The 11,045-nt window shown below is 51.8% G+C and overlaps 1 protein-coding gene across 1 annotated transcript in view; it reads left to right on the top strand.

Annotated features, from left to right (window-relative positions):
- Positions 1-11,045, top strand: part of KSR2 (kinase suppressor of ras 2) — a gene marked incomplete at its 5' end in the record, with an annotated part of 97,929 nt that overhangs the window by 75,095 nt on the left and 11,789 nt on the right. Inside the window, one exon of the mRNA XM_019470685.1 lies at positions 9,725-9,821. Coding sequence (XP_019326230.1) covers positions 9,725-9,821 — 97 coding nt within the window. The remainder of the gene's footprint in view (positions 1-9,724; positions 9,822-11,045) is intronic.

Raw genomic sequence — 11,045 nt, 5'->3', positions numbered from 1 at the left:
CAGGTTGGACGGGGCTCTGAGCAACCTGATCTAGTTGAAGATGTCCCTGCCCAGGGCAGGGGGGTTGGACTAGATGACCTTTAGAGGTCCCCTCCAACCCAAACTGTTCTATGAGTCTGATTCTTGAGTCTTCTCTTAATGCAACTGTCTGGGTCGGAAAGGAAAGGAAGAAATTCAGCATCTTTTGGCAATGGGAGGTGGTGACTCCAAAGAGCACTTCTGTCAGAGCCGCTAATAGATTTTCTCTCGGGTAATGAGCGGTGGGGACAGTTAACATTCATCTTAATTAGTCTTGAGCAAGAGCGAATGTGAGCCTTGGTGCTTTGAGCGCTGTATACTGCATAGCACAAAACAGCATCAAAGTCTTCGGCCCGGTGGAAATGAAAGGACTGGAAAAATGCCGCGTTTGCTGCATACAGGCAAATGACGGGTTGTTTTTGCCAGTGTTGAATGAGACAAAGCCAGGCCTGGGTAAGCGCACGTCAGCTCCTCGGGGCTCCCGGTCCTGGCCCCCGTCGGTGGCAGCGCGGGGAGGTAAAGCCTCAGCCACCCAGGAGGTCCTTCAAAGGACAAAGTCTAACGGTTTCCTAATGCTATTAAAATGGCTCGAGCCACCCACGAAGGTAATGGGTTGCAGAAACTACCAGGTTTTAGGATTCTGGGTGTTCCTTTTGGGGGAAAAAAATAAAAGGGATTTTAATGGTTATTGATCCTTCCCAAGGCTCCTGGGTCTCATCGAGTCTGTAATGAAAGTGGGGGGGATCAGCACGCTGAGTGCAGCTTTTTGGGGGGACACCGATGGCTCTTGTTGTATGGGAATGTTGTTTGCAAGAAAGGAGCGAGGTTAGCAGGTCTGAAAGGCAGGAGAGAGGAGGTTTGAGCTGGAGCTTGCCCGTGCTTTGAGCTCCTGCTGACTTGCGTGGGGGATTTGGTGCAGCTTTTCTAAGAAGATTACTTGTTTTTTAGTTAAAAGCTCAAATGTGGCACTAGGAGGCTGCGCAAAGACCCTGGGATTTGCACCCTGAGATGCTTCTGGCCGGGTTTTGGCCCCTCTCTTCTCACGGTGCGATGCCAGAGCGACTCCAGATTTCCAGGGTGCAACCGGGAGCCAACTTGATGGCTGCTGGCGATCCCACCTGTGGCTGCGTGGCCATGATTTATGTCCCTGCTGTGATGCGCCGGGAATACCAAGGAGAACATTGAAGAACATTAGGAATTAAGCTTGACCACGGCAGGACTATATAAAGAGAATTGATTTGTCGAAGGTGCCTTTCAGCAGAGGAAGTTGGAGTATTTCTGCCGGAGAGGGAGCATCTCCCAAACCCTTCCCTGGAGGTGGTCGTTAGCGGGGGGAGCTGAGCGCCGAGGACGAACATAAACCCATAATCCCTCTTCTCGTGTGAGATACCAAAGGTGAAAAGAGAGTTTTCTCTTTTTTCCTCCGTGGCAAAGCAAACTGGCATTAATAACAGGGAACACATTACCTGCCACGCATTAATAGTGAAGGTGTGAGAGCAAGGGATGGGAAGAATACCCAAGACGCTGCGGCTGTATCTTATAGGATAACTTCCTTGCACCACGTGGGCTAAATGTTGGGGTTTATTTTGATTTTATAGTTTATTTCTATGCTGGCTTTTGGCAATGTCTAATGCTTGGCTCCGCTGCCGGGATGAACAAGCCCAGCTCCTCGCAGGGGATCCTCTCCCATCCCCGGACCCTGTTCCCTGCAGACGCTGGGGAGCTCTGGACAAAGCTTGGCTTTAAACGTTCCGCTCTGCCAAGCCTCTCCCTGTGCCAAACCTCCTGACATTTACAGTGTCCCAGCTCAGCTGCAAAGGATTTGGGGCTTGTAAATCTTAACGCTTACGGAGCTGGGGGCTGAGTGGATATTTAACGTGATTTGGAGGATGGGAGTAAATGGGGAAGAGTGTAAGCCATTGCACTTAAGACAAAACAGATGGGGGCTGCTTGGTTTTCCCCCGTGGGTGCTCCGTGGGGCCAGGACGGGCTGCACAAGCCTGTGAGTACTGCTTGCAGGCAGCCTGTTGTTCTCTCCAGGGAGCAATGTTGGCTGTTTGGGCTTTAATGAGCAACAAATTGGCTTTTTCTCCTCACTGCAACCCAACGATCTCAAAAGACATCCATCAGCCTTCTTTCCTGCCCTGGAGAGTTAAGTAGGAGCTCTAAAAGCTGCTCAACAGGAGGGAAACTGAGGCACAAAGCTGCCACATTGTTTTGCTCCATGTCGGGCTGGAGCCACGCATCCCAGAGCCGGGCATTTCCGAGATGCCTTTCAGGTCTGGCCCTTCTCTCCCCACTCATGGGTGTATTTTGGGAGCAGAAGCCATGAGGTCCTGCCTCCCATAACCCTCCCCACGTTCAAGCACCCGCTTTGGGAGCCAAAGCGTCACCTGCCCTGCCTCTCGGTTGTTTTCCCTCCTCTTACTTTCTGCTGCGTTTCCCCTTTCCCAGCAGTTAAAGTAATGGAGCTCGTAGATCATATAATAAATAGGTATTGACTTCATGCCACAGGCTGGATCAGAATTGATTGACCCGTGGGAATACACTCCTTCGCAGTCAATAAGAGGCCATCAGGCTGGATAAATCTTGATAACGACTGACAACAGGAAAGTCGATATGTGTATTAATATATACGTTGAGCGAGTATCTATCTTCCGCCTGGAGACAGCGTTGCTTTTGGCAGCTTGTGGAGCAGGATGGGTTGGGGAGGAGACAGAAATATCCCGAGCAAAGAGGATGGCAGGGATGGGGAAAGGCAGCAGCTTGATCCTCTGCGAGGGTGTTTGATGTCGAAATAAGAGCTGGCTGAGCTTCTCTTACCCATTGTAGCATCAAATCCCCGCCGCCGGCTGTTCGTTAGCACCGCCTTAACGCGCTCCTCTGGCAGGGGATGCTCGAGGGGAAAGTTCTCCTTTGTATTTTAAAAGTGTTTCAAAATGCCATAGTATTTATATTTTGGCCGTGACTTCTTGGGGAAAATACTTAACGCAGCAGGACTCGGCGCTGAATCGCTTTCCTAGAGAGGAAGGGATTTAAGCGGGTGTTTAAGGGAAAGCCTGTGATTAAGTGCCCCGCTGAGAGATGGTCCCACCAAGTCTTTCTGCTGGTGCCAGCTCTTCCCTTCGCTATTGAGGGACATCTCAGCACGATTCCTTGTGTTTTCTGAGCATCCTCAATGCTGGGGATCCTCTTTGGGGCTGGGGAGGGCTGTTTGCTGGGGCAGGTCGTGGGGACCCGTGTGCAGATGGTCCCACCAAGTCTTTCTGCTGGTGCCAGCTCTTCCCTTCGCTATTGAGGGACATCTCAGCACGATTCCTTGTGTTTTCTGAGCATCCTCAATGCTGGGGATCCTCTTTGGGGCTGGGGAGGGCTGTTTGCTGGGGCAGGTCGTGGGGGACCCGTGTGCTGGCATCCTCCTGCCTAGCCAAAGAGGAGGCTGCCCAGGGAAAGGGATCCCTCCTGTGACAGCGTTATTAATTTTTTATTAATTATTATTATTATTATTACTATTCCAAAGCGGAGCTGAGTTCTAGTGAAGCAGCCGTCTCGATCAAAAGAATTGCTTCTTCCCTCTCTTCAAAAGAAGTTGTTTTTTAAAATTTCTTTTCCTTCCTGAAGTTCAAAATAGCAGGAGGATCACGGCGCAGAGAATGTATTGGGCTCCTTCAAAGGCAAGGAGAGGTCAAAGCGCCTTCGCACATCCCCGTACACCCAGCCAGCCCTCTCGGAGCCAATTACAAGCACACCCTTTCAAAAGGCAGCAAGTGCCACCTGAAGCATCAAGTATTTTCGGATGACTTGTTTGCAACCAGGGCTTTAGATAAGCCACTGGAGCCCGTGGCTGCTTTGCATTCACCTGTCTCTTAGCTCTTTTCCTTGCAGCTGTAGAATAGCTCGTCTCCTCTGACGCTATCTCCTTCAAATAAAAATGCATGGGGTTTGCTTTTTCTAAATAACTTGTTTTTTCCGAAGCCGCGATGGAGTTGGAGCTACTTTTCGGGGAGGCTGATCTCCCTCCTCCTCCTCCTCCTCCTCCTGCAGCCCTTGCGGTTTGGCTGCACTGGCTGTAGTTATCTCGCGTGCCAGCTGCTGGGAGGAAAATCTTGCTTCCTAAGTAATATCCATCAAAGGACGGCGCTTCCATCGGGCAGAGGTAGCAAGTGCGGGACGAGGGGAGCATTGGCTCTTCAGGGCTTTTCTATTTCCCCACGCTAATTTTGCTCTGCAGAGGCTCCTCCGTGCAAAGCGGGAGCCAAGTCGCTGCGAGCTCCGGGCTGGGGACGTGGGCTTTGCTGAGGCCGAAAACGTTGCTCGTGGCAGGTAATGAATTCCCTGCCTCCCTGTTGGGGTTGCTTTGGGAGACTTGTGTAAGGGTTCAATTCGGAGGTGGAGTTTGCTGGGAAAAGTACCGGGATGCCCCCGGAGGGACCAGGCTCCGATGGATGCTGATGCTCGGCATCAGGTCTGCGGGCTCCTGGTCCAGCATTTCATGACACTGCGCTGTCACGCAGCTTTCAGCTGCTGCTTTCCTCCCTGGTCATGGTCCAGTGAGGATGGATGGTGTTTCTCGGTGCCCGGGGAGGAAGGAAACCAGATGTTGCTTTTGTTGAAAGCAATGGGAGCAGAGGGGAAGGTGGCTCCCTGCTTGCCAGCGGGCACAGCAAAGAGAAGGGAAATGAAATAAAAGTTGTAGTCCCGGGGCTGAAACGTTTCCATGCTAAATCTCAGGGCACTGGGTATGTGTGGCTCAGAGAAGAGCTGCTTCGCTTCACTGGGAGGTTTCGGGGGTAGTAAATCCCAGTGAAACCAGTCCTGAGCACCCCTCGGCGGGGCTGGGGGGACCTGGGGCCCCGGCAGCACTGGATTCTGCTGGCATCCCAGCAGGGATAGCTGGCCCAGGAACCAGCCAAGCTTTTTTATCCCCCGCCCCCGCCAAGCGTTTCATTAGGGGAAAAAAAAAGGTGTATCTGTAGGTGCGGGGTGCGACACATGCCAGCTTTCTTCTTAGACCGAGACCTAACAAACTCGTTGCAGCTCATGTCGGTGTGACCCCGGTTGTCCCAGCTGGCTGTCCCCGCTGTCCCTGGGGTGGTGTTTAGATGCAGGGGGCTTGGGGAGCTCGAGCTGGATGATGCCGCTGCTCTGCTTCACTCACGCCGGCGTGGCAGGGAGAGAGCGTGTGTCAAGGGTGCGGTATTTCTCATTGATTTTGAGGAAAACAAAGCCTAGGGATAAAAATTAACCTAAACCTCTCCCTTTGCTGCTCTTCCAGCCTTGTTTAATTTTCCGTTTTGTGAAACGCATTTGTGGCTGTCTAGTTTCAAAAGCACGGTTGCCAGATGTCAGTAAAAGAGAAAAACAAGCCAATACATGGAAACAGCTTGAAAACTTCCCGAATAACTCGGGCACGTGCAGGCATATGCAGTACTCATTCCTCCCCTCCCTGCCGGGGCTAGTCCTGCTCAAATGAAATCAAATAAGTCCCAGCTCAGCTGCTCTGGTTGCTGTGACTGTATCTTTCTTAATATTCCCCAAAGTTTTCTTCTTTTCTGTGAAATACTAAAAATCAGTAAACTGATGGGGAATGTGGAAGCATCCGAACAGCCCCTCCTTTGCTCTGTCTTTCCTCAAGCACAGATGTAACCTGCTAGCAGAGGTATTTTTATATCAAAGTACTTATTATTAATTCCCACTCTCTCCCGTGTCTCCCCTGGGTGTATAGTGCTGGCTATCACCATGGTATCTGAGCTGGTTCCCCATAAATCAATATACTAGCGAGTAATGAGCTTCCTGGGGTCTGGCATTTATCACTTTGGGGTGTTCAAACGATCCTATTTAATTTAATGGGCATTTGTGTGGATGGTCGGGCAGAGGAAAGAAAAGCACAAAACACCAGTAGGTAACAGCATTGCAACCTGCGTGCAACCGCCGTACCATCAGCTCTGGATTTATTCCTGCTCCTGAGCAGGAGCCAGGCTGAGGTCTTCAACGCTATAGAGGTGATGGCCATCAATATAGAGGTGATGGCCGTCAATATTACGGGGGGGGAACCCCCAATGGGTGGGGGATGGATGAGGTTGTTTTCCCATCGAATGGCAAAAATATCAAGAGGCAGCGCTCCAGCTCTTCCTCACTCATCCCTCCCAAATTGTTCCTCTGCAAGTCACTTTGGCTTTGCTCCCGTTGCTGATGTCTTCAGCCCACGCTGGTGAAATGCAGAGTGTTTATAAAGCAATTTGGGATTTGGCTTGCTTGGCTGAACACTTCAAAAACTCATTTTGAATAGAGAGTTGCATCTGCAGCGGGATAGGGCCGCGGGGCTGGGACTTTCGAAGGGGCTGGTGGGGTGAAGGCTGTGAGATGAGGTTGCGCCGTGGGTTGAGGTGCACTCCTGGATGGTGGGGACCCCAGGACGGACCTCTGCATCTCCCCGAGCTGCCTGTCCGGGCTGTCCCTGCTGCCCCTCAGCTCTGGCTGGGGTTTGGTCACCGCAGGGCGCTGGGGCATGTGTCACCAACCTCCTTGCTCTGCCGACAGGTGTGATGGAGAGGTTTAGGAGGAGAAGACAAGTATTTGTTTATGAATACGTACTTCAGCGGTGAATAAGCTGCGATCTGCCTGAAGACGCAAATCGTCTGCCTTTGTTTCTGGTGTCAAGCGTAGGCGGTCTCTGGCCTTGTGATCCGCAGCACTGCTCGCTCGCAGCCAGCTGGGTACCTCAATGCCGCGGTTCAGCGTAGACCTCTTGAAGTGGAAAGGCAGAAGATGAGGTGCGTGCCCCGGGAGCCGCGCTTTGTGCCTGCCGCTCCTGCCCGAATGGGGAACGATTGACGGCAGACGAGGAACGAGAAGAAGCGAAATTGTTGAGCTCTGCCATGAAAAGGTTCTGCAGGTGGTGGCTGAATGGGCTCAGGTGCTGCATAATAGGTATCAACCAGGCTTTATCTCTGCATTGGCAGCTCCTTATCCAGCAAGAAAACTCTAACAAATACCGGTGTGGCAGTCGCTAGTTGAATTCATTCGGAGGAGTTATTCATCGAGGGGAGGAGAGAGGCACCTGGGTTGCCTCGCTGGCTCTCCCGGGGTCTGAGGAGCGGTGGTGGCACGTCCCATGCCCGCGGTGCTTCACCATGTGCTGGTACCACCGCCCAGGGTCTGAGCAGCAGGTGCTCTCTCTGTGCCGGGGCTCGCGCCGGGTGCATCCGCTGCCTCCTTTAATGCGGTTCCTCTGTAAATAGAATGGAGAGATGGGCATCTCGCCAGAAAAGGGGCTGCGGGCTCCGCTCCTGGGGTTATCTCTGCAGTTCAGATAGGCAGAAATTTGAGGGTTTTTCTCTAAACAACCCTTTTCCAGGAAAACAGCTGATCTTAACTCACTTCAGGGCTGAAATCAAACCCCGTTCCAGCGCTAATCTATTCATTGCATTTGCAATGTCGATTCATGACTAATGCAGGCCACAAGCAGCTTTCTGGAATGGTTTTCTCTGGGGGGGAAACAGGCATTTGCTGGGGGGCAGGGAGGACTGGGGGAACTCCTTCATGCGCAGGCGGGTCATGGGAGGTGGCAGAAAGCCTGTTGCATCGCGGAGCTTAAAGCTTTACAGGGTTATTTAGCAAATTAGTGCAAAAAAAACTTCATATTGGAGAGGTGGTCCGTCATTGTTTTGCACCCTTTAATACCAGCTGCAGAAACCCAAGGGTTCTCTTTATCACTTATTTCCAAGTAGCAGTCGGAGTGCTTGGGTCCTAATCTTCAGGCAAATTCATATTTCCCCTTGACTGCAGCCAAACTATTGCAGAAGATAGGAAGCGGCTGGTTTAGTTAGAGGAAGATGGTGTTTGTAATTGCGGGCGCCTCGGGTTTGCAGTCCAGCTGGTGTGCCCAGGGACGTGCTGAGACACCTGAGCAAGGAAAAGCATTACTGAGGAGGCAGTTGCATGGGTACGAAGATGCCCTAAACTCCCTGCCGTGGCTTGCTTGCATCCAGCAAGGCTATTTCCAACACAACCTGCAAGAAAGTGCTCTGAAGGGTGCTGTTGTCTTTCCAAAAGCCATGAGATATGGGATTGGTCCCGTTCCTGCTTGACCTGAAAACTGTGCTCTCTGCCCACGGAGGGACATGGAGCTTTTGGCTTAGGAGCAGGAGGGTCCTTCGTATCCGTGAGCTTCTGAAGAAGCAAGCAAGGTTCATTCCCGATAAGTGCTATCCCAATCCCAATCAGTTTAATCCCCCAAAGAGCTGCCGAGATCTCAGCTTCCCCTGCTTTCTGGATCACGTTTGAATCGCTTGCGGGGACCTTATTTGCACCCAGGTGATGGCCTTGGCCAGGGGACGTGTGGTAGTGTTGGGGGAACGGTGACCGCCCTGCGGTTTGGGGGGATTGCCGTTACTGTTTTCGATGTCCACAAGGAAAACACGGCGCAGCCTCCTGGAGGTTTTGCCTCATCGTACTGCTCTGAGCCAGCCTCGGGGTAAAAAATAAAAGCGGGGCTTTACTGCGACGTTGAGTTCCTGATTTCTCTGGATTTGCAGCCCGGGGGGAGTCACTGTGGGGCTGGGCTGCTCGCCCCTCCGCATGGCTGTGCTGAGCATCGCTGCCCTTGGTGTGCCTCTTCTTCCTCGCCCAAGCCGGGGGTCTGAACCATCCCCTCTCTCCCCGTCTGAGCAACATGGTACCCAGGCAAACCCAGGGCTGCTCTGTGTGATGCTCCTCAGCCCTTGTAACGAGGCACGGCTCGGGCTGGTTATTTCCATCCAAAAAGGGCAAAGCCTGTTATCTCCCGGGGGACAAATCCAGACCGGTCTGTGCTGGCATCCCCGGGGCTGGAGGAGAGGGGTGAGGGGAAAGCAGCGGAGCTGAGCGAGGATGCAGCGGTGGGAGAGCAGAGGAATTAAAACCTGTAACTTTTTATTTGTTAACTAGAACAGGATCAAATTAACGTCTGTGGTTGCCGAAGCCTCTTTAACGAGATGTGTGTTGGGCGCTTTATTTCCCGGGCACAGGTATCCAGTCTCATCTTTCTAAAGTTGCCTGTAATGAGCGTGGGTGGATAGAGAAAAGCAAAAAAGCCCTTTTTTGTGGGAGGGAGTCGAGGCAGCATCCACCCACGTACTCCATTATGATATTCAAATGTCAATATATTTTTAATTGGTTTATATCTCCCCCTCCCCCTCCAGCTGCCTTTGGTAATTAAGGCTCTGTAAATAGATTTTACTGTAATTGGTACGAGAAGGAAAATTGGAGGACATTGTACAGTGCATTGGCGTTTTTTGTTTTTTTCCTCCCTGTCTTTCCTCTTTTGACTCATTACATCTGTGAGTATTGTATCCTCCGAGGGAAGAGGCGGGGACCCGTGGCCAGTTTTGCACAAAAAGTCTGAAGCAAGAGGGCCAGGTGGTTTGCTCGTGGCTGGGATGCGGGGAAGAGCCGGGAACCAGCCCAGGTTACCCCTTAGGGGGCTCAGCACCACGGTGATGGCACCAGCACCCACCGGGGAGCAGCGTGAGCTCCCTCCCAGTGCCAAACTGGGGAGAGCCCCCAGTTTTCTCGCTGAATCTTCAATCTGCCTTGAGACGTAGCCAAAACTCTTGTGGTTATTTATAGTTCCCTGCCAGAGCCGCTGCATCTATAATTTGGGGATGTTTCTCGGCGGGGGTTTATAAACCGTGTTTTTATCTTCTCGCCTTTCCTGTTCTTTCAGCCTGTGTAAAGGACGGACTCTCTACTCGGTGGTGAGAGATGCCAAAATTGTCCTGGATGTCAACAAGACGAGGCAGATAGCGCAAGAAATTGTGAAGGTACAGTATGGTGCTGGGGCAGCTTGGCAGCAATGGGGGTCTGGATCCGGCCGAGAGCCCGGCCGAGCTGCTCCAAGGAGTCGGAGTGAAGAAGCCAAGGAGGCTGGGCAGGAATCCCAGGTCTCTTAGACCTCCCTCACCCATTTTGAGCTAAAGGAGTCGGAGTGAAGAAGCCAAGGAGGCTGGGCAGGATAACACCTCTTGGCTTTAAAATCCAGGTCTCTTAGGCCTCCCTCACCCATATTGAGCTGAACTGAGGTGGCACCAAGGCTTCCCATGGGCTCCCCGTGCAGTGGTGAGCTTGGGGCTCATCCTGGCCGCAGCACCTCTTCCCCCTTGGAAGTGCAGGTGTTTAAGTCCAGCTTTGCTGCTGCGAGCGAGTTGCTAGTTGGATATTTCTCTCCTCTTGGGGAAAAAAAAAAAATAATCTGCAGTTGGTCTGAGGTTTCCACGTCTCTGTAGTGAAAGCATCCCTGCAGCCAAGGCGCTCGGAGGAGTCAGTGCCGTGGTGCTCGTGGCAGGGGGCTGTGCGTGCCACCAGGCAGAGCACATGTACATTTTTCAGAGCTAAAAATGCTTTTCCTTTCACAGAGATGACTCAAAGTGCATCTTCGACACTTCAGACATGACCGTATAAATAGATGCTGGGGAGGATCCTCACGTGGCAGGGTCAAGTGGCTGGGAAGTTGGGTCCTGAGCCATCAAAGCTTCCCATCGAGTGTTCGCAACGGCTCGTTTTCCTAAGGGGTGTAGAGCCGTCTGCCAGCGTAGGGTTGTACTGTGATTCCAAACATATTTAGCACCAAACGATACCAAAAGTATTTGGCACGTGTCCTACCGTGGGAACCGCGACACTAACCCTGTGCCCCGCTCAAGGTCAGCCAGCACCTCCGGCCCACAGCAAGACCAAATCATCCGGGGCTGAGCTCACGTTTAACATATTTCTATGGAAAAAAAGAAAAAAAGAAAAAAAAAAAAGAAGTTTTTCTGGCAGATCTTAAACCCGCTTAACTATTCAAATCCATGCTATAAAACAGAATACGTTCTGCAATATATCCTGAATGGGTGCCGTTCCCCTACCTGTGCTTATGCTGTCTCTTATTAGATTGCCTATTTGGCGTTTATTTACACCCAGATTTAGCAAAGTGCATGCTGTTTTTAAAGTAAATTCCTTAAATTCCCCCGAAGTCTCTGGGCTCTGGGAAGGAGCTGGCAGTTGAGCAT

This window comes from Aptenodytes forsteri, unplaced genomic scaffold, assembly GCF_000699145.1.
Source record: "Aptenodytes forsteri isolate BGI_AS27 unplaced genomic scaffold, ASM69914v1 Scaffold415, whole genome shotgun sequence".
In the NCBI taxonomy this organism is placed as follows: Eukaryota; Metazoa; Chordata; class Aves; order Sphenisciformes; family Spheniscidae; genus Aptenodytes; species Aptenodytes forsteri.
This window is presented reverse-complemented; position numbering and strand designations above follow the sequence as displayed.